This window comes from Monodon monoceros, unplaced genomic scaffold, assembly GCF_005190385.1.
Source record: "Monodon monoceros isolate NGI ecotype Baffin Bay Population unplaced genomic scaffold, NGI_Narwhal_1 Super_Scaffold_20, whole genome shotgun sequence".
NCBI classification, from domain to species: domain Eukaryota; kingdom Metazoa; phylum Chordata; class Mammalia; order Artiodactyla; family Monodontidae; genus Monodon; species Monodon monoceros.
Genome location: NW_021703777.1, coordinates 63266034 through 63293159, shown reverse-complemented (window position 1 = coordinate 63293159; position 27126 = coordinate 63266034). Strand labels below are relative to the sequence as shown.

The 27126-nt window shown below is 44.0% G+C and overlaps 1 protein-coding gene across 1 annotated transcript in view; it reads left to right on the top strand.

Annotated features, from left to right (window-relative positions):
* KIT (KIT proto-oncogene, receptor tyrosine kinase) overlaps positions 1–27126 on the top strand; it is an 83835-nt gene that overhangs the window by 12222 nt on the left and 44487 nt on the right. The window contains exon 2 of the mRNA XM_029235169.1: positions 24296–24565. Coding sequence (XP_029091002.1) covers positions 24296–24565 — 270 coding nt within the window. The remainder of the gene's footprint in view (positions 1–24295; positions 24566–27126) is intronic.

Below are 27126 nucleotides of genomic sequence, written 5' to 3'. Positions count from 1 at the left end.
ACCTCCTTTTTTTTTTTTTTGCGGTACGCGGGCCTCTCACTGTTGTGGCCTCTCCCGTTGCGGAGCACAGGCTCCGGACCCGCAGGCTCAGCGGCCACGGCTCACAGGCCCAGCCGCTCCGCGGCATGTGGGATCTTCCCGGACCGGGGCACGAACCCGCGTCCCCTGCATCGGCAGGCGGATTCTCAACCACTGCGCCACCAGGGAAGCCACTGCACCTCCTTTTTAAATTCTTTCATCTGTTTCTTGTCGAAATCTGACCACCTTCAGTTTTTAATAATACCTGTATTTAACTAATGGCACTTTTGAGTCTGACAGAGCGCCATTTAGCCACCGTCTGTTACACTGGGCATGGTGTGTCAACTCCCGTGTTGCTGCAGCCAGCCTGGGTGAGGTGACAGGGTGACTTCATCTGACTTTGCATTTTAGCCTTAGGGTGGCCTTTCAGAGTTCCATGAAGTGATAAGCCCTCCAGGTTCAAATCGGGGACTCCCCCAGATGAGAATTGCCACTGTTGGTGCCCAAAACTGGAAAGTTCCTTCTCTGTCAAGTCTTAGGCCTGGAGTAGGACTCGTGCTGCCTTTAGTATTGATCCTCAGAAAGGAATCCAAGATAAAGACTGTCCAGGGACAGAAAGTGGTACCCTCTTCAGTTATGCGCAGGAAGGCATCCACTGACCACAGCTGTGATTGAAGGCATTAAGGTAGATACTCAGGTGTTTGGTACCATGTCAGTTAACAATTTCGATGAAACCAACCTTTAGGTATACAAGTGTGGATGCTTAATTATGAAATCAGTTGCCTTAAAGCACTTCGTTTAGATTTGACGAAAGACTATAGTGTTTCTAAGCCAGAGAATTCTTTTTATCTGGTGTCATCATTGGTTAGCACCTGTTGTTTGGGGTGAGAGTTTCAGGGCCTAAATTTAAATAGACCCTGTTTAAGTTTGCTATCAGTTGACTAGGAAAGGATTTAAAGAAAAAGGGGGGTGTCCTGTGACTTGTAGGCTGGGTTATTTGAAAACCTATTAGCAGCCATTTTATTTCAAGATGGAGGAATTGAATCTCACGTTAACTTTAAAAAATATGTAACTTTAAAATACATAGAAATGTAATTATATATATATTTATCATGGGACCACCTCACACACGGAGAATAGTGAACGAACCCTCATATACCTGTCATCCAGCTTCAGCATTTGGATCAACACCAGTCTTTCTGCTTCACCTCTACCCACTTCATCCTCCCATTTTTTTTTTGGCCGCCCCACGCGGCTTGTGGGATCTTAGTTCCCCGACCAGGGAACAAACCCGGGTCCACGGCAGTGAAGTCCCATGTCTTAACCACTGGACCTCCAGGGAATTCCCTCCACCCTCCCATTATTTTGAAACATAAGCATCATAGAATTGCATCTGTGGACATTTTCAGTATGTAGCTCTAAAATAGATAAGTTCCCTTCCCTAAACATAATGATAATGCCAATGTCACAGCCTTCCAAAGCAATAAAATTCCACAGTGTCATTGAGTAACTAGGATTCACATTTCCCTTATTGAAAATAAATATAAAGACATATACGAATATATAAATATTTGTAGACTCTAAGCAAGAGCCATATATAGGCAGTTTGTTGATATGACCTTTTAAGTCATTTCTTATTTATAGGTTCTATTCTCCAATGTTTGTTGAAGAAAACTGAGGATCAGTCCTGTGCAGTTATCCACAGTCCGAATGCTGCTGGCTGCATTCCTGTGGTGCTGTTGAACATGTTCTCTGTTCCCTGAATTTCCTGTAAATTGGTCATTTAGAGGTATGATCATACTCAGGTTTGATTTCTTTTTTAGTAAGATGACTTAATAGGTGGTGTGTTCCTCTATTATTCTCTTTCCCTTTTTTGGATATACCGTTGGGTACTTAAAAAGATTTGCTTTCTGTTCTAATGGTTGCCTTTATACTTATACCTTTATATGATACCCTTGGTTCGCTCTTCCTGGGGCTCTATTTTCTATTGGTTTCCTTCTGTGAGTAACAATTTAAATTAGCTAGTAGCCTGTTCTTTCCTCTCCCTTTTCTCCCCTACTTGGGATTTGAAGTAATAGCCTTTTACTATAAGGCAGTCAGCAAGCATATTCTACTTTGCAGATACTCTCCCTCCCCTAATTTTTCTGATAACTGCACCAAAACTACTTTATCAGAATATACAGCAATCACATACTCTGCTGTCTCCTTTGTTACCACCATTTAATCTTTTTTTTTTTTTTTTTTTTTTTTTTTTGCTGTACGCGGGCCTCTCACTGTTGTGGCCTCTCCCGTTGCGGAGCACAGGCTCCGGACGCGCAGGCTCAGCGGCCATGGCTCACGGGCCCAGCCGCTCCGCAGCATGTGGGATCCTCCCGGACCGGGGCATGAACCCGTGTCCCCTGCATCGTCAGGCGGACTCTCAACCACTGCGCCACCAGGGAAGCCCCCACCATTTAATCTAGTTCCACAAGTAAATGTATGTTTAATGCTTGCCACTAGTTCTTATGTTCTGTCTTTCCTGACATTTTGGTTTTCTGAAGCTCATCCTCTAACAGATACCTCAGGAAGCATTCATGGGAAGTGTTTCCTGAATTATGTTCACAACAGCTTGTCTGTAGCCTTCGCTTTTATACTTAAAAGTCAGGTTGTCTGATATAAATCCTTGGCTCATCTTTTCTTTGCTCAAGGATCTTTAATATTTTACTATATTGTCTTTTGCCATAAAGTGTTGTCAAAGTCTGCTGGCAATCTGATTTTCTTTCCCTCGTATTTAACTTGGTATGTTTGCCTAGATACCCAAAGGCCTGTTTTTTGCCTTTATTCTTTGAAGTCCAGTAATTCTGTAGTGTTAGATGCTCTGGGTTGATTTTTTCAGGGACATACTGTGCTACTTTAGTAAGTACAGTATCCTCCCATATCTGCAAGGGGTTGGTTCCAGGACCTCCACGGCTACCAAAATCCTGGATGCTCAAGTTCCTTATATAAAATGACACAGTACAGCCGGCTCTCTGTATTGTGGTTGTGGAACCTGCGGACACAGAGAGCAGACTGTAATTTCAAACTTTCTTGTAGTGTAGCTTTTGCTGTTTGTTCTATTCTTCTTCTTGGCTTTTGGAACTCCCATTGTGTGTATGTTAGATCTTCTTTGCCTGTCTTTTTATATTGATCATTTTCTCTCAAATCCTTTTAATGTCTTCATAATTCGTTTCAATTAAAAAATTTTTCTCCTTTCCATCTTCTCCTTCTTTTGAGACATTATTCATTTTATTTGCTCTTGTGTTTTTTTTATTTACCCTTTATTTCTGAAATGATTTTTTTCTTTCATTTCTAATTCTTATTTCTTTATCTCCATTTTCAAATCTTCCTTTTCTCCAGTTCATTTCTTTTTTTCCTTTTTTTTTTTTAATTGAAGTATAGTTGATTTACAAGGTTGTGTTAGTTTCTGGTGTACAGCAAAGTGATTCAATCACATATATATATTCAATCAGCTCATTTCTGAGTTTTAAAAATTCTGATTTAGGCTGCTCTTTATAGCTTCTTTTCATTTAATTTCTTTTAGCTCATTTTTGAAATATTAGGTTATAGTTTTCATTTTTTTGTGTCTTTCTGGCATGATTTTATTTTCTATACTAGGGATGTCATTCTATTCCTTATTTTTTCTTTAAATAACGTATTTGGAATTCAACTGCTATTCTTTTCTGTTGTTCGCTATGAGTTTTCGTATACTCTTATTAGAGCCATTATAGCTTTTCTAGCTGCACAGTTCTAGAGTACCCACTTAACATTGTTTTCACAAAGTGGTGAAAAAAATGGTCTTTACTTTTCTACACCTAAGATCTTACTTTTTTTTAGTCTCCGTTCTCAGCCCCTACTTACCTGAACCTTTCCTTTCCTTTGCCTATTTAACTCATCTTAGATTCATCCTTAGCAGTTTCTCCTTAGTGTGGGGCTTTGACCTAGTTTGTTAGTTCATAGGGATCAGATCTCTCCTACCCCAGAACATTCCAGCCCATTAGAAATACATGGGTCACAATCCCCTCTGTACTTCCTAGGGAAGTTGGAACCTGCAGAGTCCTCTGCCAACTTCTGTGCGTGTCCCCAGAATGGCCCTCTGAGCATTGTAGTGCGTACCTAACGGCAGTTCTTGAAGCCGTTGGTAGTTTGTCCCCCACCTCCTTCATACATAGGAGGGGGATATACCTTATCACCTGGTTTTGTGGGTAGGGGATACCTTATCACCTGGTTTTCTTGTAGATGCTATCCATAGGGTTTTTGGTTCTGCTCTATTTGTTTTTATGGTTAGGGTGAGCTGGGGATATTCAATAATTATGCTTCCACCACCATCTTGCCAGAATCTATATGGACATTTTAACATAAAATTTGTAGACCTTTGGGTCTACCAAGTCAGGATGAAAGTAGCAAAGTCTTGAAACATTAAATCAGTAGTACCTGCCTTTAAAAATAATTTTCTTCCAAAATATAAGAAAGTAGAGAGAAAACTTAATGGTTTTAACTATCTGAAAACTGGCCACTTTATGGGCTACCTAAGCCATATTCTAAGCTTACTGTTTTGTTTTGGTTTTGAATTTTATTAATTTTTTTATACAGCAGGTTCTTATTAGTTACCTATTTTATACATATTATCATATATATGTCAATCCCAATCTCCCAATTCATCCCACTCTAAGCTTATTGTTTATGACAAAATGTAATAGTTGAAATCATCTGAGTACCAGGAAGCGCATATCTGAGGAAAAGGTGTAAAGAGTGACACACTTTTGCCATTATTTGTTTGGTTTGATATTCCTTGAGTTCTGAAGGAGATAATGCTATTTTATAGTTTTAAAAGGGTTCAACCACATTTACACTTTTAATAACCATCTAGTAAAGATAAAATCATTACTTAATTAGGTGCATTTTTCTCTTTCAGCCTTTTTTTCCCCCAGTGAAGAATTTGCATATCTCTAATTATAGTCATTTGAAAAAAAAATGCTGCCAGGACTTGACATAATATTAATTTAGATTTCCAAAAATACTAAATTTCCTTCCTCCAACTTGAGTTTCCTCCAGTTGGCCATTGATTTAAGTTACATACTAAAAGGTGACAATTTTAGAATTGGCCCTTTTTTCCTCCTGTGTTTAGGGATAGCCATTATTCTAAAGCCATAGAAGGAAGAAGTAAAACTTTCTCAATGGGTATATTGGAAACTTTTTTTTTTTATTCTGGAAAATAGAGTAAGATCATTTTCAGACATTCCCTCTGGTTTTCTACAGAGATTGAGAAGAAACCATTTCAAAATGGGGCTGGTCATTAAGAATTCTTTGCAAACGGGTAGCAGGCTTAACGTATCGCTTGAAGTGAATGTCACCCAAGAAAAATTAAGGTAAAAGTCAACACTCATTAAGCAAATTGACCAGCCAAGTGTTTTGATGAATGTCGCAACAAATTTGAATAAACGAATTTTGTCCATTAGTGTGCTTTTAGACCAATGTGATTGTTTTGGTCTAATTATTTTTTATTTTGTGTATTCAAATGTAGAATGGCTGCAGAATTTACGATTGCAGCAATTATCTGATCAGCAATTTAGAAAATTGGTGAATAGTATCTGACTACTCACCGAGAAATGCCTGGCATTTGATACGGCTGGTGCAGGACCACATACAGTCCAAGGAGAAGCCTGTGCTCTTTTCTCTGGTTCTCACCCACTGCAGATGAGAGCCCAGAGGCCGTCACTGGGTTAGCATGGGCTGTGGACATGGGCTCAGGGCCCTCGGATGTCATGCACCAGATTGAGGTCTGATGTGCTACAGAAGTTGTATTTGCCACCCAGTGTCACTATTCCAGAGTCCTGTAGCTGTGACTGGTGAATTCTGCAACATTTCCCACTTCTCAAGCTTGGGGATTCGAGAAATCTGTGCCCGAGTGGCTGCCAAAGCTTGTCAGGGGGACCCAGTGTGAGGCCGATTTCTAGGTGTAAAAGCCAGGCAGATTTGCTCACTCAAGAAAATCTGTTTTGCAGGTTTGCTTTGAATTCCAAGATACAGATTCTGGTAAAAAAAATTTTTTTTTGCTGCATTAATGCCACGGGTTTCTCCTGATAGCTGCCTGCCTTGTGGGGGAGGGGATAACTGGTCCTCTGCTTGTGGTCCTGGACCCGAATGCAAACTCTCCCTTCCCCTCCAGACCAGGGGGCGGGCCCAGCGGTCCCTTTTACCAAGCTGTCCAGGTGATCCTGGTACAGACCAAAGTTTGAGAACCTCCAGTCTTCAATGCAAAAATGATTGGGTTGTGTCACAGCGTTGGGCAGTGATCGTTAAAAAAAATATTAAAGTTCGTGTGACTTCTTGAATGTCAGGCGAGGGTGCAATTCTCAGTTCTCTTTCTGTGGCACTAAAAAGATAGATAGGAGTTTCAGTTGGTCCAGACAGGAAAGCAGACAATTGCAGTACTGTGGGACAGTGCCCTGCAGAGGCTGCAAGGGGCCTTCAGAAAAAATGCGTGTACCAGGGGGAGGGGTGATGGGAAGGCCCCTCTTGGTGATATTTTAAAGGAATAGATGTGATCGTGTCCCTCTCTGACTAAAACCTTTCAGAGACTTCCCAGTGTTCCTGGGATAAAGTCTGTCCTTGTAGATCCCATCCCACGCCTCCAGTGTCTCCTCTTGATCTCCATTTTGCAGATTACCTGCCTCATCCTTCGCTGTCCGTGCTTTCTTCACTCCTTAAGGATGTCCTTGTTCCTTGGAGCTGCAGGAGCCACCCTGCCCCTCTGCCCACTGCCAGGGGCACTGTGTTTCTCCCTGGTCTCTTAGTGCACCTCAGACCCCAGCTCACATGTTTCCTTTGTAGTCCTTTCTGACCCCCCCCAGGGTAGGTCAGGTCAGCGCCCCTTGTGTACAGTGCACTTCTCCACACTCTGCACATTGTAATTATATAATTGTATAATTATTGGTTTACAGCTCACCCGTGGAGCTAAATACAAATTCATATAAATTCCACGAGAGACCCTGCCTTGTTTCCCTGCTGCCCAAGGGCCCAGCCCATGGCAAGCATTCAAGAAACATTTTTAGTTGAATGAATGAATGCGGGTGGGGGGGGGGAGGGGCAGTCCCATTTTTATCCCTAGGACATGCGGGCTGGTGAATGTATGCAATTTTGATGGAGGCGTCACCTAATGAATTCTATTTACGAGAGCATATTTGTCACCATCATCTAATCCTCCTGCTAGAAAAGTGAGTCCCTTGCACAGTGGCAGAAGAATCTTATGATTTGGTTCTAATTTGGGGTCTGGGCTGTGGACCACCCAGGAGAAGTTCTTGAGTATTATGCTTCCAGGGATATGGGAAAGGAGGGAAATCCTCTGACCTTGGAGATGTTCATAATACCCAGGCCGGAAGCCAGCAGCCCGAGTGGTAAAGATGGCACCTGCGAAGTTTCCAGGGAAATGACTGTTGTCCCCAGTCCCCTCAGGGCTTCCTGGAAGAGCTGCCCGCTCTGCTCCTAGAAGATGATTTTGGGGCAGCTTCTTTCTCCCCACCCACTCTCAGATCTATTTGGTGGAAGAACAGAGATGCGCTCCTTGGCCTCATTTTGGTCAATTTGTCCTGACCTGGGTAAAGCCAGGGGTTTTCATTCCTATTCTAGAAGGTGACAGCATGGAAGTTACTCCCAGAGGCAACAGCTTCAAGGTGGGGGGCATTTTACCTCCAGACAGAAACTAAGTAAGCCTTACATTGATAATTCATGGAAGGGCTGGCAATGGCACACATGGGTGTAATTTATAAAAATACACGTACTGAGAGCAAGGGCCCAAATTCTTTTTAAAGATGGAGATTTAAGATCTAGAGTGGCTTGCGGGAACCTTGCTTTTGATAGAGAAACTGATAATCTGCTATTTGCCAATTAATTGCTTTTGTTTTACATTTGGGGCTCAGCATACTCTCTTCCCTTTTTTTTTTTTTTTTTTTTTTTTTTCTATTTGGCCGCGTTGGGTCTTCGTTGCTGCACGCTGGCTTTCTCTAGTTGTGGCGAGCGGAGGCTGCTCTTCGTTGCGGTACGCTGGTTTCTCGTTGCGGTGGCTTCTCTTCTTGCGGAGCACGGGCTCTAGGCGCGCGGGCTTCAGTAGTTGTGGCTCATGGGCTCAGTAGTGTGGCTCGTGGGCTCCAGAGCACAGGCTCAGTAGTTGTGGTGCATGGGCTTAGTTGCTCCGTGGCATGTGGGATCTTCCCGGAGCGGGGCTTGAACCCGTGTCCCCTGCATCGGCAGGCGGATTCTTAACCACTGTGCCACCAGGGAAGCCCCTCAGCATACTCTCTTATACCCAGTGTAAACTCCTGTTAGATTTAGTGAAACATAATAAACACAGTAAGTTTTGGAACAAACATCATAAACACTATTTCTCACTTGCAACCATTTATTGGACGTAAGGTAGGTATAGGATTTGGAGATAATGTATGAATCCTGATGTATCTCACCCCCAATTTATAGATGTCAAAACTATGAGGCTTGGGCTTCCCTGGTGGCGCAGTGGTTGAGAGTCTGCCTGCCGATGCAGGAGGGGACGCGGGCTCGTGCCCCGGTCCGGGAAGATCGCACATGCCGCGGAGCGGCTTGGCCCGTGAGCCATGGCCGCTGAGCCTGCGCGTCCGGAGCCTGTGCTCCGCAACGGGAGGGGCCACAACAGTGAGAGGCCCGCGTACCGCAAAAAAAAAACCAAAAAAGCAAACAAATAAAAAAAAACAAAAAAAAAAAACTCTGAGGCTTGGAGAGGTCAGGTAACTTACCCAAAGTTTCACAACACTCAGCTTGGAATCTGCAAAACGTACACCTTTTCCATTATATTTCTGTTGCCTCCTGTGCTCATCCAAGCCCAGAAAAACACCATCAATCTCCAGTCTCTGAGCTTGCTTCTAGACTTTAAAATATTGCTGAATAAAGTTACAGAAGTTGCAAGATGACTACAAAGAACTTCAGGATACCCTTCACTTAGACTCTGCAATTAACATTTCCCCACATTTACTTTGTCCATGTATATGCATATTGGCTTTTCTGACCCAATTAAGAGTAAGTTGCTAACATGCTCCCCTGAAAACCCATCTGAGCCTCAGCCTTAGGCTTGATGAGAACACTGAGGCCACCCAGGCTGAGTTCCTTCTTCTGCCCCCACCTGTGTGCTCTTCCCCCCGGCCTCTAGGCTGGGGCCTGGCTCCAAAGAGGGACACTGAGCTCACTTTTGCCCTCAGCCCTAGTCCCAGTCCTTTAAATTTAATTCAGAGGCTAAAACCCATCCAACTCCCTTTCTGGAAATTGGCTCTCTCCAGCACCTAACAAACAGAACCTCTTCTATGGCAGGGTAACACAGGCAAACAACAGGGGGCTCCCTGTTTCGTGAAAAAGTGGGAGACCAGGGAATCGCCCCAGCTTGTTATCCAGGGCTGCAGCTAAACTGTTTGGCCCCTGCTAATTCACCTCTCTTTTCAAGACAGTTACCAATTCTGGTAACCTTTTCTCTGTCAACTGCTTCAGATAAAATTGCTTTTTTGTTTGTTTGTTTGTTTTTAATTAATACTTTTGTTTTTACTTCCTTTGTTTTAAACCAGCCCAGTGGCTATAAAACAACATTTTGAAAGTGGAACAGAAGGAAAAAACATTCTCTCTGCTCCATGTATGGGATGGAGGGGAAAGTACAATTTCCCTTAACTGACAGTTCTATTAAAAGCAGAATTTAGTATATAATCACTAGTAAAATGTATTGATTTACCCATTATGGTGAAAATTAGCTTAAATATCTATTTAAGCCAAGTATTATTCCAGGCATCTTTCAGAACTAGAAAAGCAGAGAGGCCTTTCAAAAATGTTGGTCACCTTTGAACACAGAGTTTAAAAACTGCCTCAGGAAAACACCTCAAATATCAGGATAAATGGATAAACTAAAATATGATATTTACATACAGTGGAATACTATTCCGCCTTAAAAAAGGAAATTCGGACCCATGCTAACAACACAGATGAACTTTGGAGACGTTAGGCTGAGTTTAATAAGCGAGACACAAAAGGGTAAGTATTGTATGGTCCCACTTACATGTGGTCCCTAGAGCGGTCAGATTACTGAGACAGAAAGTAGCATGGCGGTCACCAGGGGCTGAGGTGAGGAGGTGATGGTGGAATGGGGAGTTATTCTTGAATAGGTACAGAGTGTCACTGTGGGATGATGAAAAAGCTCTGGGGATGGATAGTAGTCATGGTTGTACTACATTGTGAATGTATTTATTGCCACTCAAAATTTGTATAATTAAAAATGTTTAACATGATTTTATGTTATGTATATTTTACCACCAAAAAATGTTTTTTAAATGCCCCAGTTGGCATATATTTATGTTCGCGAGTGTAAAAATATTGACCAATCTCTTGCTCATTGGTGTTACATTTGATGTCATTAGAATGAAAATGCTATAGAATTAGAACCAGAGCTTATGGGTGTCGCATATTTTTATTTCTTAAAGTTTTCATTTGCTGCTGACACAAACTCATTTCCCCTCCTGAGCCTGGGAATTGGCATGTTGAGGAATTGTCAATTTCTTGGTTGGAGGAAATGGCATAGTGATTACAGGCCCACACTCCACCACACATGTCCAGGACAGCGCTAACATGAAGGCAGTTTACGCCTGACAAGTCCTTCTGCAGGTCCTTTCAAGGGTCTAGCTGTTGCCCTCTGTAGAGCGTGCAGCCAGGAGGTCTGCTTGGAGGTGAGACGTGCACGCGTCTGTTTTCCTTGGTACTTGGTAGGTCTGGGGTGAAGCTGGCGTTTGACTAGCGAGGCCGACCTTCCACGCTCTTCTTGCCGTGTTCCTTTTCACTTGGCTCTTTATTGTTCTTCAAGTCAAGGAAGTTAATGTTGAAAGCAGTCAGGAGCTTCCCCACCCCAGCTTCACAGATGGTAAGGGTCTTGTTCTGTTGTTTATTGGATTTCAGTCCTTCTGCTTCTTATCTGCTGCTTATTTCATTAAGTGCTTTACAGAATTCAAAACGTGGAAATCTACGTATTTACAACAGGAGCTGCACTGGGCTATCAGGAAAAACCCACGGGGAATTAGGACGTTCCTCTTTTCTGCTGCAGGGATGGATCCTCGTACATTATGCTTGTCAAATCCAGACCTCATCTTGACTCCCCAAAGACGCACTTCATAATGGCCATGCGTATCTTTGAGATCAAAAGGGGAAGTCCTAGGGCTTCCCTGGTGGCGCAGTGGTTGAGAGTCCGCCTGCCGATGCAGGGGACACGGTCGTGCCCCGGTCCGGGAAGATCCCACATGCCGCGGAGCGGCTGGGCCCGTGAGCCATGGCCACTGAGCCTGCGCGTCCGGAGCCTGTGCTCCGCGACGGGAGAGGCCACAACAGTGAGAGGCCCGCGTACCACAAAAGAAAAAGGGGACGTCCTGCTCCCTCAAACATCGGGTTGTATTTTTCTTAGGGTGACTGAGTAGGAAATATATTAAGTAGCCCTATGTAAGCCTTTGCTGCTGGGGATGTATGCATGTCTAGAAGAAGTTTTGCAATATCATAAGCTGAGAAGGATCCTCCTTTCATTGTCGAACGGGTGATACATGCATCTGCACACTTACTGTTCACTTCATAAGATGTAAGAGCCAGGAATCAAGTTCCATGTTTAGGCCCTTATTTAATCCTGTGTTCAAACAGTAGTTTAAAAACAAGGCAGGTGATTCGTTATATTATTTATATCATAAGAGAATCACTGCTATTCATTATTGCCATAAATAGTTGAGTACTTTTTATGTTCAGCCAGTTTTGTTTTTTTTTAAAAATAAAGGGTTTCTTTATTTTGACCCTATTATGGCCTAACTATTTGATTACAGATCCTAGAATCTTAGGGCTTTTGATGGCCTCTTTTTAGTTTTTCAGCAGAGGAAACAGACGTCTTGAACCTAAGGGACTTGCCCCCAATTTAGAATCCAGAATTTCTCTCTGTCCCCACCATTACATTTTTCCTTCACTAACTGCTTCAGAGCAAAAATACAGAGTTACACATTTTATGTAAAACGTACAAATACTAAGTACCTTCGTAGACACCAGACAGTAATTCTGCTCGTGCCTCCAACCTGAGAAAAGCTTTGACAGATGTCGTACCTTTAGGAGGCATTTATTGGAAGCCTGAATCCTTTCTGCTGAGTCCTCTTAGGAAGTTTCCTCAGAAGAATGCAGAACATCTAACATCTCCTTGATCTTGGGTATGCTTTTCAAACAGCAAAAGCAGCCTGAGGGCAGCTTCTCTTGCCCCCAGATGGCATGCTTGTGAATGGAGAATTGATGGAAAAGAAGGCGTTGAGGGTTCAAGTACAAGGAAGCTCCCGGTTGGGCATCGTTGAGGGATCTGCGTGGGGACGTGCTTTAATAGCAGAGAACGAGGCCTGCGTGATTGGCCCAGGGATCACAGTAACAGCCAGAAAAGCAGAAAATACACATGTTACAGGAAAGGTGTGATCAACACAGGTGATTTATTAGTGCTGGGTTTGTCCATGTGGTTAAGGCAGAAAATAGAGGAGCTGACTCGGCCCCCAGGAGGAAACCGCTCTCAGGAGCGGAGGCCGGAAGGGCCCAAACCACAGGTGAACCCACCCTGGCTGAAAGCCTGCAGAAAGGTGAGCCAGTGTGGGGTGGGAGTTGGGGTGATGTGGCCCAACCCTGCCTCTCCAAAGAAGGGCACCCCTGTTTGCACTGGGGCATCCCTTTCTAGCACCAGGGAGCCTGGGCTCGGACGTCCATGAGAATGTGGGACCCACATGTGGTAGCACGGCTCCTTTGTGCCACAGATGTTTTTCTGAAAAGAGCGTGTTCAAAGAAAGAGGGGCGGGCTTCCCTGGTGGCGCAGTGGTTGAGAGTCCGCCTGCCGATGCAGGGGACACGGGTTCGTGCCCCGGTCCGGGAAGATCCCACATTGCTGCAGAGCGGCCGGGCCCGTGAGCCATGGCCGCTGAGAGCCTATGCTCCGCAACGGGAGAGGCCACAGCAGTGAGAGGCCCACGTACCACAAAAAAAAAAAAGAAAGAGGGGCTTAAAAATAGTGTTTTTACCCCGCCTCAGTCACCTCATGGCCACATTCATCAGCCCTTGAGGTCAGGCAGTAGCCGCCTAGGCCTCTCCAGCCAGTCTGTGTCGTGGTCTTTTCTGCTAGTCAGTCCTCTGTGTCCCTAAATCCCATTCCTTCCTTCCTTCCTTTGCTGTTCTCCCTGGCTGCCTGCCCCCTTGGATACTCATCCCCGCCCAGCTTTTCATGCAAGACCTCTGGCAGCTTGTGTGTCTTCCGTTTCCCCATCAGCCATTGCCTTCCTGCTCACTGACTTAAGGAGTCCTCCTTCCTCCTCCTCCCTCCCTTCCTCCCTCTCCTCGACGTGCAGTCAAGGCTCCTCTTCTCCCACACCCCAGGCCTTCAGTACTGTCAGAGATTCTGGCAGGACTGGGCTCTGGTGTGCAGCCAGGGTTGCAAATGAGTGATATAACTTCCATGACTCTCCATCCCTCCTCCCTACTGCCAGTGACCAATCCTTTGTGCTGAAGACTTTAGGGCTGGTTCTCTGTCCATTTCTGTTCCCCCGCCTGCTGCCATGTCCTCCAAGATTCTAGCATCCTTCTAGAAGTCCCTCCACACCCTCTAGCCTGGAATTTCCTGGTTCTCTCTTACCAGTCGAGTCATCACCATCTCTACCCTACTGTAGCCACCTTGGGCCTTGTCATTTCCCTCTTGGCCCCTCTGTTCTTTGCACTCTCCACTCCCTCCCTGGATGATTTTATGGGCACCCCGGGATACCACCCCCTGTGTGCTGGTGAATATGTCTGTGGCCCTGACCTCCCCTGCTGCGCCCGCGCCCATCAATTTGCAGAACCTTCCAGCTGCCACCTGCTGATCCAAATGCCTCTAAATCAGCTTTTTCCCCCTCCAGTCTGTTGGCACCCCATCTTCTCATAGGTGTAAGCCAAAAACAGGGGTGTCTTCTTTCCTCCCTCTTGCTTCGTTACCGCCTAGATCCGCCCATGCCGAGGCCCCGTACTCACCCAGTAAACACCCACCTCTCCTGTCCGTCCCATGCCTCTGGCTTATGCTCTCATCAGCTCCTGTCTGGACCTAGTCTCCTAGCTGTCCGTGTCTCTGGTCCTGTTCTGTCAGTACTATCCTTCACCGCTCCCGGAGGGGTCCCCCCAAGACACACACCAACAGCTCCACACCTGGGCAGGCTCACCTCCTTACCATGACAAAGACCCTACTGGGTCTCTGGCCTCACACCTTGATGCTGCAGGGGTTTTGAGTGACACCTGACTTCTAAGCACGCGTCTTGCTAGTTCTGTGACATTTGCTCCCGTGGTTCCCCCGCTCGATAGACCATCTGCGCCTGCAGTCTGGCCAGGTCGCACACATTGTTTAATCTGAGCTCTAGGAATCCTTTCTGACCCTTGTTTTTTTTTTTTTAATTTATTTATTTTTGGCTGCATTGGGTCTTCGTTGCTGCACATAGGCTTTCTCTAATTGAGGTGAGCGGGGACTACTCTTTGTTGCGGTGCGCGGACTGCTCATTGCGGTGGTTTCTCTTGTTGCAGAGCACGGGCTCTAGGCACATGGGCTTCAGTAGTTGTGGCACAAGGGCTAAGTAGTTGTGGCTCGTGGGCTCTAGAGCACAAGCTCAGTAGTTCTGGCACACGGGCTTAGTTGCTCCGTGGCATGTGGGATCTTCCCGGTCCAGGGCTCCAACCCATGTCCCTTGCATTGGCGGGGGGATTCTTAACCACTGCACCACCAGGGAAGGCCCTTGACCCCTCTTCTTGCCCACATGCTCCATGGCCCTTTTTTTGTTTGTTTGTTTGCGGTACGCGGGTCTCTCACCGCTGTGGCCTCTCCCGTTGCGGAGCACAGGCTCCGGATGCACAGGCCCAGTGGCCATGGCTCACGGGCCCAGCCGCTCTGCGGCATGTGGGATCCTCCCGGACCGGGGCACGAACCCGTGTCCCCTGCGTCAGCAGGCGGACTCTCAACCACTGCGCCACCAGGGAAGCCCCCCGTTGCCCTTTTTGTCTGCACTTGCTTCATTGTATGGTCACTATGTGTGTGAGTTCAGCTTCCCCACTGGGCTGTCATGCCCTGCTCTGTATTGCTGGTCCTCCCAGGACACAGGCCCCACCCAGGCCAAACGGTAGGAGCTCAGTTACCATTGCATCCATGAAGACACGTTTCTGAAGTGCTGGCTTTGTTACTGAGCCCTCTCTCTTTGCCACTAATGACTAATGCTCCAGGTTTTCTTTCTCTGTCCTTTGGTTCCCTTCTGTCAATTAGTTCATAATCTTTACACCAACGTTGAAATATGCTCAAGGAGCTGCTTTTTTAAAAAAAGACTGTGCTGCGGGGTGTCTTTGTTATTGATATTTTGTGATTTTAAACTGACTTTCAAATGGCTGATCATTTTATAATGGTCTATTACCATTGCTTGAAACCCTAAGCTGTCTCGAATATGGAAACAGATTTTGTATAATCACTAAATATCCTGGACCTAATGTAGTACCAAGACCTGGCATGCAGAGAGAAATTTTAAAAAGCTAAATACAAATTTGCATTGTACCAAGGAATTGGTTTTTTCAGGCCCCGAACCTAGAGGTATTACAGTGAGAGACTTAAAGGATGGTGAGGAGACTGTGTCAATTACCTATTGTTTATCTCATGTCTAAACCTGAGTAGATTTTAGCTGTGAGTTCTTCTCAGTTGAGTACTTTAAATCTCTATGTTATAAGGTTAAAGATACATCTGAACTTTTCTGTTACCCAGAAAATCCTTTGGACAGTGTTCAATTGTGAATTGGAATTCAAGTGATCCATTTAGGACTGTTCTCAAACTTGTCCGTGGAGGTGCATTTAAAGGTTGGAGATGGTCGGGATTTGGGTGGTGTGTTTGTGAGTATGAAGTCGTGAGGCAGTTCAATTTCTTTGAAAGCTCATGTTTTCCCCCTGAAAAAAATGCGCTTGATTTTTTTCTTTCTATTTTATGCTATGTATTATAATATAAAAGGATGTTTACTGTTATTTGTCACTGAGTGAAATTGACCTTCAAGAAGACTGTTAGCGGGCTTCCCTGGTGGCGCAGTGGTTGAGAGTCCGCCTGCCGATGCAGGGGGACACGGGTTCGTGCCCCGGTCCGGGAAGATCCCACATGCCGCGGAGCGGCTGGGCCCGTGAGCCATGGCCGCTGAGCCTGCGCGTCCGGAGCCTGTGTTCTGCAATGGGAGAGGCCACAGCAGTGAGAGGCCCGCGTACTGCAAAAAAAAAAAAAAAAAAAGAAGACTGTTAGCAAACACCGTAGATGAGGAAAGCACTGCTCTGTAAGATGATGTCTCAGATTATCTTCTTAAATTCTGCACCTCTGCATTTCCTATATGTAGTCATTCCTTCGCTGTGCACTTAGTGAGCACATGCTGTATTCCTGATGCCCTCTGAGGCTTTGAGGCTAGTGATGGCTACAGACCTTGCTTTGGATTCTGAGAGCTCACAGTTTGGGGGGTTGGGGTGGGTGGGATGGGGTCCTCATAGGATGAGCTTTTCCTCGAATACACGTACAAACACGGGCACATGCAAACACACAGACAAAGACTTCCTGGCTCAGCTCCCACGGCCCCTCCCCCTGGAGCTTTTCATGGTCCTTTTGGGCAGAATGATAGCTGCTTCCTTTGAGTCTTGGGACCTGTTTGTGACCTCTCAGTATTTTTGTTTCATTTGTATTAGATTCGTCTCCTACACAAGGCTGAGTTCCCCATCAGCATCTCGTTCACTACCATGGTAATAATTATGCAATAGATGCACGTTGACATGAAAGATTTCTTAATGGTTCTGGTGGCGTGGCCTCACCACAGTGGAATGGGGGCCATGCTGGATCCTCCATGGCGTGGCTTCCTCCAGTTTGTGTGGGGATCCAGAGTGGATTCACACTCTCCCTGTCGCTGGGCAAGAGTATTTTTAAGGACTTGTGTGGTTTCCACTGAGCTCATACCCCCCACCCCAGCTTTATTCTATTTCCAGTATCATCTACTTGTTTTTAAAGCCTCATGGGTGTTGTGGGCAATTGCTACGATCCTTCCATCTTGATTTTTATCCAGTTTACTCCTATGGGAATATAAAAGTGTGTCAGAAACAGTAGGATATACAAATCATTAGCCCTTTTATTATGAACTGTGGATGAACAGTATGTGAACCAGAGAGGAGCTGAACTACAATGGAGCTTTGAGCTTTGCCTTATTCACAGCTCTACTTCCCCAAAACTAGAACAGGCCTCTCTATGTGGGGCTTCTTCCCTGCCATTATTTTGCCTGGTTCCTTACATTTGTGTCCAAAGAGGAGAAGGTTTTGAAATGACTTGCTTACTTTTAACCCCAGCTATAAATTCAGTCTTTGCAGCTTTAGACATTTGTGAAGGGTATAAAGACCTTTGGAGGAGAGTTGAGACTCCAGATTGATTAACAGTTGACATGGTCCAACCACTACTGAAGGTGATTGGGGAGCACCCTGTGCTCAAGCCAGCCGCCCTGACGTACACAGGTCATTAAGAAGCTTGTACTGTAGAAGCCCACTCTGGACTCGAGTCTTTTAAGCCACAGATCACAAAAAATACAGGTCTACCTTGAATGGTTTATTTCACTCAAGAAAAGAAAGATGGATGGCTTTGTTCTTTTTTGATGGAGAAACAGAACTTTTTCTTTGAGTTTTGGTTGACTTTGAGTTTGGGTTGACTGATGGGAGTTCTCAGGCAGTCTGAGCTGCTGTCTTCCCCGTACACCACACCCACAATATAAGGCCTGCAGTTTCTAATTTCAGTTTCTTAAAAAGTAGTGCCTGTGAGAGAGTCAGAATGCAGAACCCACCCCCCCATGTTTGTGAAGTGGAGACCCTCCCCCAGTCTTCTCATGTTTCACCCACATTTAACTTGAAGTACCTGTAGGGTTTTTTCAGCTGAGCCACCTTATAGAGTGTTGCTTGGTTATCAGAGAATCAACAGCTTTCCGCAAACACACACACACATACACACACACTCATATTTCATCAATTTTCATAACATGTACTTATATATAATATAAAATCAAGTCCAACTTCCATAAACAGGTTTGAGAATAAAACCAAAGGACTCAGATGGTGTGAGGAGAAAAGCAAAGATGTACGGGAGAAGAACTCTAGTAGCCCTGAGCGTTCAAGTCTCTTGGGCAGTAGTCAGTGTGGTTTAAAATTTCTAGCTTATTCAGTCCAGAGCCCTAAAAGAGGCTTCTGCTATGAATGGCTACTCTGTATAAGGTAGTAGAGAACTGGGAAGAAAGAGAGCTGGTGTTCAAGCCCTCAAACACAGCTGTGTGGAACAAATAAAAATAATAACAGTGATTAATTTTTTAACGCTGTGATTTAAGATAAACTTGGGGGGCCCACAGAGGCTACTACTAGAGGTCAGAGTGGTCAGATAAGAAAGAGCCCAGGTAGCTGAGAAAATTTGAGGCTTCCCCCGGGCCTTGAAGAATTACTGATTTTTTAAAAACTTTAGTTTTTAAAAGAATTGTGGTAAAATATACATAATATAAAGCGTACCATTTAAAAGGGTCTAATTCAGTGCCATTAAAGTACATTCACAACCATCACCATATCCATTTCCAGGACTTTTTTTTTTTTAATCCTCCCAAACAGAAACCCATTAAACAATAACCCTCCATTCCTCCCTAGCCCTTGGTAGCTTCTATCCTACTTTCTGTCTCTATGAATTTGCCTATTCTTGATACCTCATATAAGTGGAATCATACAATATTTATCCTTTTGTGTCTGGCTTATTTCACTTAGCATAATGTTTTCAAAGTTCATCCATATTGTAGCATATGTCAGAATTTCATTCCTTTTTATGGCTGAATAATATTTTGTTTTATGTATATACCACATTTTGTTTATCCACTCATCTGTTGATGGACAACTGGGTTTTTCCACCTTCTGGCTATTGTGAATAATGCAGCTATGAACATTGGTGTGCAAGTATCTGTTTGCATCCTGATTTCAATTCTTTGGGGTATGGTTGAATTTTACGCTAGAAGGAGGTTACAGAGGGTATGTTGGTATTTATCTTGAACTATTGTTAAAATCTTGCATTGTTGACTGTTCATAAGTGCCCTTTTCCTCCCTTATTTGTGCTTCTTGAGAGCAAGGTCTGTTTCCTAGGTCCAGCGCTTAGCAGGGTACCTGGGATAAGTATTTGCTGAATAGGTCCTGGAGTTCCTAGCCCAGAGCCATCATTCATTATAGTACTTGGTCCCCAGAATGGTGGGTTTTGCCATCTATCATTTTTTGGGGGGCTCATTAATTAACATGTGTTCAGGAAACAGAAAGCAACTCTTGATATTTTTATTAGCCAAACATAATTACGGAAGTATATGTTCAAATGCAAAGGGTCCTGATATAGATAAAACCCAATTCAACAAACGTTTGTTGAGAACTTGCTATGTACCAGATATATTTCAAAATGTGTGATTCCAGAGCAATTTCAGAGGTCAGTTGGAATAAATTATTGGTATTGATTTTTTTTTTTTCCTGTGGTACGCGGGCCTCTCACTGCTGTGGCCTCTCCCGTCGCGGGGCACAGGCTCCGGACACGCAGGCTCAGCGGCCATGGCTCACGGGCCCAGCCGCTCCGCGGCATGTGGGATCCTTCTGGACCGGGGCACAAACCCGTGTCCCCTGCATCGGCAGGCGGACTCTCAACCACTGCGCCACCAGGGAAGCCCCTCCATAATAGTTTTAATGGATGAATTAAGCCACTCCCTTTTCTTAGTGGAGCAGCAGAATAGACAGTTGTGCTCTTTTGGGGATAGGTCGGAAGACTGTTAACATCTGTTACAGGAGCTGGGTGTTTTGGAACCTGTCCTTCCTCCAATCTTTTGTATGTTCAGGGATTGAAGGGAATCCTTTTTATAACTGTGCTAGGGAGAAAAGTACAATTTAGGATTCTTACCCTGAGGGCCCTAAGACCTTGCAGTAGGTAGAGAAGGTAATATATAGCTGTAGACCACTATGGTACAGCAGTAGAAGCCAAATGGGTGATGGGGCTGAACATGTTAGAGGGATTTAGTGGGGACAGGTGATCACGACCTGGAGTGGTTAGGGAACAACAGCCATGCAGACTGGGCTTTCCATATGACAAAGAGGTGAGTTGGTGGAGTAGCTGTGTCCTGGGGACGTGGGCAGAGAGATGGGCATAGCAAGGACTGAAGAGTGTTTGCAGTCATCCTCAGCCTTAAGGGTCTGTCTGACTGGAGAGGCAGCTTGGGTCCAGAGGAAACAGCTGGAAATTAATCCCGTGAAAATGCTTTGTAAGCCGCACGTGATGTCAGTGTTAGCTGCTGTGGCCTCTGTTAGGGGTTTTGAGGCTGGGAGTGGTGGGGTTGTTGAAAAAGCGGTGTTTTAGGCTGATGGGTGAGGTTGGATGATTTGGAGGTGGGGTGAGTGGAGGCTGGAGGCATGGAGGTCTTTCAGGAGAGGATGTTCTCTCCATGACGTCGTAAGTGGCTAGTCTGGGGTGGGACAGCAGGAGTGGAAAGGCATACAAGGATGTGTGGCAGAGGCTCTGGGGAAAGATTGCTATGATTTTACTGCCAAGGAGGGCGAAGTCAGGCAGAAATCTGTTTGGGAAATGATGGACCCATTCACATCCATAGGAAGTAAGTCAGGACTGATTGGAGGGAAGATAAGATATTCTGTTTTTAGAATAATTGTCTCGTATTTATTATGTGTTTTCTATGTGCCTGAGCACAATTCTGAGTGCTTTACATAACAGTTTTATGAACAGGTGCTGTTACTTTCAAGATGAGGAAACCGAGGCAGAGATGATTGGTAACTTGCCTAAGGATCACACAGTAAGTGGCAGAGAGAGCCAGGATGCAAATCTGTACAGTCTTATCTCTAGAGATTATCATACTAACTGAAATAAGTCAGAACGAGAAAGATAAATACCATATGATATCACTTATATGTGGAATCTAAAGTATGACACAAATGAACTCATCTAAGAAACAGAAACAGACTCCCAGACATAGAGAACAGACTTGTGATTGCCAAGGGGAAGGGATGGAGTGGGAGTTTGGGATTAGCAGATGCAACCTATTATATATAGGATGGATAAACAACAAGGTCCTACCATATAGCACAGGAAACTATAATTTCAACACCCTGTGATAAACCATAATGGAAAAGGATATGAGAAAGAATATATATGTGGACACCTGAATCACTTTGCTTATAGCAGAAATTAACGCAACATTGTAAATCAACTATACTTCAATAAAATAAATTCGAAAAAAATTTACAAACCTCAAAAAAATGAGTCAAGCTCTTACCTAGGATGCTTTATTGCTTCACTGCAATAACTAGCATTTATTGCAAACCGCAGTGCTGTGTTAAGCTCCTTGCGTGTATTTATCGCATTTGATTTGCATTAGGACTCTGTGAAATGAGGGTATTTCTATCATCATTTTCCAGATGTGGAAACTTGGGCACAGAAAGCCCTAGTGGCCTGCCTTAGGTCACACAGCTAAGCCTTGCCTACGTTGGGGTGGCAGGTCTCCGGAAGTCAACAGTATTTATTCAACCAGGTTGTAGTATCTGCATATGCCCTTAAGACCCACTCATGAGAAGATTGAATTGATTGAAATATATTGCAATATAAATTCGTGAGAATTTTTGGATTCAGTTTACTGTCAATGTCGCTCATATGGACTAGGAAGTACTCCTTTTTTTTTTTTTTCTTTTTTTTTTTGGCCGTGCCACGTGGCTTGTGGGATCTTAGTTCCCCGACCAGCGATTGAACCCAGGCCCACAGCAGGGAAAGCACCAAGTCTTAACCACTGGACTGCCAGGGAATTCCTGGAAGTATTCCTTTTTTAAAGGGGATAAATAATTGAAATAATAGCGTCTCCATTTACCGCTGTGCCCATTTTCATTATTTAATGCACTGTATGACTTTAAAAATAATCCTAACCATTTCATTCCCACATTCCGGCTCCTCCATTTAGATGCTCAGTCTAGAGGGCACAGAGTCTCGTCCATAGCACTTCTCATACTGTTGGTGCTCAGTAACTTTTTTTTTTTTTAATATCTTCATTGGAGTATAATTGCTTTACAACGTTGTGTTAGTTTTTTGTTGTATAACAAAGTGAATCAGCTAAACGTGTACATATATCCCCATATCTCCTCCCTCTTGCGTCTCCCTCCCACCCTCCCAATCCCACCCCTGTAGGTGGTCACAGAGCACCGAGCTGATCTCCCTGTGCTATGTGGCTGCTTCCCACTAGCTATCTATTTTACATTGGGTAGTATATATAAGTCCATGCCACTCTCTCACTTCATCCCAGCTTACCCTTCCCCGTCCCCGTGTCCTCAAGTCCATTCTCTACGTCTGCGTCTTTATTCCTGTCCTGCCCCTAGGTTCCTCAGAACTTTTTTTTTTTTTTTTAGATTCCATATATATGCGTTAGCATACAGTATTTGTTTTTCTCTTTCTGACTTAACTTCACTCTATATGACAGACTCTAGGTCCGTCCACCTCACTACAAATAACTCAATTTCGTTTCTTTTCATGGCTGAGTAATATTCCATTGTATATATGTGCCACATCTTCTTTATCCAGTCATCTGTTGATGGACACTTAGGTTGCTTCCATGTCCTGGCTATGGTAAATAGAGCTGCAATGAACATTGTGGTACATGACTCTTTTTGAATTATGGTTTTCTCAGGGTATATGCCCAGTAGTGGGATTGCTGGGTCGTATGGTAGTTCTATTTGTAGTTTTTTAAGGAACCTCCACACTGTTCTCCATAGTGGCTGTATCCATTTACATTCCCACCAACAGTGTGAGAGGGTTCCTTTTTCTCCACACCCTCTCCAGCTGACCTTGTATGTGTGCGGGGGGCACAAATCCCAGGCACATGAACCATTCCCCCCATGATCCTGCAGAAGTAGCTGAAAGCCCCCCAGGGGGCTCTGTTATCCTGGTGCCCCAGCCCATCTCACGCAGGTCATGTGTGAGTCAACCTTTTGTATTTTTCATGGCAGTCTAGCCACTAATGTGCTCTTCCTCTGGCAGTCTCAGATCTTCCTCTTTTCGTCTCAAATCCTTGCTGTGGGTTCTGTGGCTCCTGCCTACCTGAGGACCAGAGCTTTTCACTGGTTTCCGTGAATCTAGTTGACCTCTGGTATCTCACTGTGCATGAGTGCCTCCGTGGTATATATCTCTAGTACATGTCTGTCTTTTCTTTCTCCTCTTCTGATATTGTGAAAATCCAACCCACTTCTTTTTCTTTAGCCTAAAGCTAAACCTTGTATCTTTGTTTCATTATTCTGACATTGAACACTGTGTACTTTAAGCTCTGGAGTGTAAGGACTGTGTGTCCCTTTATGGGGATTTTCTCCCAGCACCTAACAATGCTTTTGTAGATCACAAGTAATGAACAGATACTTGCCTTCATGCTACAGATGCATGCGTGCACAAATGAATGAATGAATTGGCTGCTGTGAATTTTCTAAGGTTCAAGTTTCATATTCAGAGTCTATAGTTTATATCTTTAAACTAGTTTCCTATGTAGGAAACCTCTCTAGGCATTAGGTTGATCAGGCTGCAACCCCAACATAGGCCAGGAAATCTCATGATCTGATCATTAAAATAAGGTTTTCATTTTCTGCCTTATTATTTGAAACTTAGAGATAGTCCTTTTTTGATGACCATCACCATATAAGGAGAATTGCATAGAAATAACTGAATTCACAAAGTTTTAAGAAGAAGCCAAGTTAATCATGATCGTGTACATTTTGCTTAAAGAGTGACCGCCCAGTAGTTTTTTTTTTAATAGTGTAAAATTTTGTTTTTGTTGTTTCTGGACTGGGTGTCAGCATGTCAGTATCATTGCAATGGCCCATGTTCAGAGTGGAAACTTGACCCCGCTGTGTGTTTAACCCAGCGAAGGCCATGGCATCCAGCAAGTCTTGGCTTGCATACCAAGGGTGACCCTCAGGATTAATTGAGGGTTGCAGAAAATAACTTAATTTTCTAGATGAACTTGAGAAACTTTCAAAAGAACTCTCTGCCCATAAATAGCTGGGCAGCTTTGTCCTATTTTTATTGTCGAGTACACAGAAGATGGAAGTCAATATTGGAAGAAATCCTTATTTCGCCTAAGAGAAAGATCACATTCAACACGATTTTCATTTTTCTTGGCAGGCTCTTCTCAACCATCTGTGAGTCCAGGGGAACTGTCTCCACCATCCATCCATCCAGCAAAATCAGAGTTAATTGTCAGTGTCGGCGATGAGATTAGGCTGTTATGCACCGACCCAGGATTTGTCAAGTGGACTTTTGAGACTCTGGGTCAATTGAGAGAGAAAACATACCCAGAATGGATCACCAAGAAAGCAGAGGCCACAAATACAGGCAATTACACGTGCACCAATGAAGGCGGCTTGAGCGGTTCCATTTATGTGTTTGTTAGAGGTAAATGCTCAGCTTTCTTTGATGCTATACTTAGAAAACTTTATATCCTGTCCTTAATTAGGGATGACATATAGATGGCTGAGTCATGGATAAAATATTACTGGCTGGGTCTAGGAAGCATAAGACAAAAATTTTTATTGTTAGTTTCCCCCATCTTTTGATACATAGTGGCTTTGGGTATAACTCCAGCTGAAGGTCTGCAAGGCTGTGATACTCTTCCTAATGAGATTACAATGTGGTTTAGCCCATTTGTCCTGGTGATGTGAGTAAACTCTGAGAATAAATTAGGCCCTTTGGGAAGGCGGCATTTTAATGCCTTGAGGTTCCAGATACTCCCACTTAGTAAAAACATTTCAGGGAACTAAAGGCCTCTAAAGGCCTAAACAGACCAAAGTTTCAAATGAATTGACCCACTTTTAGGGAGTAAATTCCAGAAAAATAACTCAGTTGGCTAAGCACCCCCTGTCCTTCCTAGGTTCTTAATAGAAGTCAGTTCATTCATTTAAAAAAATTGTGACCTCTTAGAAACAAAAGGAAAATGTGATGGTTGGATTTCTGAACCTCATCTCATGTGATGAATGCAGTGATTCATCTGTGTTTGTGCTTTTAATATCCTTGTCCGGAGGAAATTTCCTAGGGGGCTAGGGGCAGGGATAAGGGAGGAGTCTCTTTTTGCTGATGTAAAAACTGAAGCACTTAAAGCTTAAGAGACATACCCACATTATAGGAGGAGAAATAGTTTCAGTTCTAGTCCTGGGTTTGTACCTGGCCTGGGGTTGTCCTTGCAACCTCATGCATGGTATTGTGGAAGAGGACCGAATAAACTTATCCTAGATTGTGGATCTGAGCCACCCCTAGAGTCACAGTTCCTCACGGCAACGCTTGGATAAGATTGCCTGCTCTGTCTTCCTTATGTAATTGTTATCAGGGAGACAAAACTGTGCAAATTCTAGTTCTGTCAAGGGTTAGTAAAATTGACTCTCATGTTCTCTGTACAGAAGGTTGCCGTGAAACTGACGCTGCCTCTCCTTATCTTTTACTCTTTTACTCTTTCCTGGGTGGGTCGCTGCAAAGAAAGACGCGCGTTGAAAAGCCACAGCTAGCCTCCGGGTATGGTTCCATAATTGTTGAGCCAACCATGTTCTGTTCTTTGACATTCAAGAAGGTACTCTGTAATTTCCAGGTGGTAATGAAGTATCTTTCTGCTTATTAATAGGATGGGTAGACAGCTGAATAAATAGGGAAACTGCTACATTAGCCAAATCAGTCTCACAGGGCTCACAGATTTTCTTGATGGGGGAAGTCATCCCCAATAATTTAGGACTGTACTTAATTATTACCAATTTAAGATGTTTGGATGCTTAAGTAATTTGTCTCAGACAGCAATGAAGGAAATTGGGGCATTGCTGTAGGAACTATGACTCAAGTGACTGAGAAAGAATAGATGGAAAATTAACCAGCTATTGCCTCGAACCATATTTCAGCCATTATGAGATAATTTGTTTGCAGAATAACTTAGTAAGGCTGGGAGGTGCATAATTTGTTTTGGAAAACTCTTTGAAAATTGGTCAAAATTCTATGATAAGTATATTTCAATTATGTCATTGATTTTTGTGGAACACCGGATTTACAGATGGAAAGGACAATTAAAAAACATTTTAAGTGTAATCTGTTGGCCCAACCCTGTATCTGTATTGTCTTTACACAGTAGAGGCGGCAGCATGTCGTGTATACAGAATGAGGTTTGTATTTGCTTATACGAGATCCCAGTCGACCGGAGGCTTTCCCGGTCCATGCCTGGTGTCCTGGCATAATTATTAAAGAGTACCCCTTTCAGTCACAAGTATCCTGGTTTGGACGATCAAGTATTTGCCATAGTATTTCTGAAACTCATAAGCTCCCCGTTTGCCTATCAATTTATTTGATTTCTAGAAGTTCTATTTATACATACCTTTCAAGGAATATGAATAGAGTGAGGCCCACACGTTATTTATACTGTGTGGCCTCCTGATGGTTTTCTAGATTCTGTTCAGAAGCTGGAGGATCCTGGAGACTGGGAACTCTGGAAAGAGGCCCACGCAGAGGGGTTAGGGTTTTGTAGGAATGAAAACACTAAAGGACAATTTTATGATGATTCAGTTTTGTTCATTTTCAGTCTTAGTTGTACTCTATTGTTACTTACAAGCTGATTGAAATTTATCTTAATGAAGAAAGAATTGTGTGGAAAGTCCCTGTGCTCAGGGTGTTCACCTGGTGGTTCTTAGGAACTTTCTGAAACCCGTGTTGTTACAAACAATGGGGATGCTGGTAATTCTCTCACTTTATAAGGAAAAACATCTGGACCCCTCCAGCTCATTCTCCACATTGATGTACTCTGCACTGTTACTACTGATTATCATCCAGGCTTCAGGCTGACCCATGGGGTTCCCATATTCCTTTCTTCTTAGCACATCTTGAGTACTGATAACATGGGTTAGCCCCCTTTTTAAACATTTCTTATTTTTTTCCCTTTCGTCTCATTGAATACCCTCACATGACTCCTAGATCGTGGTCATTTTGCC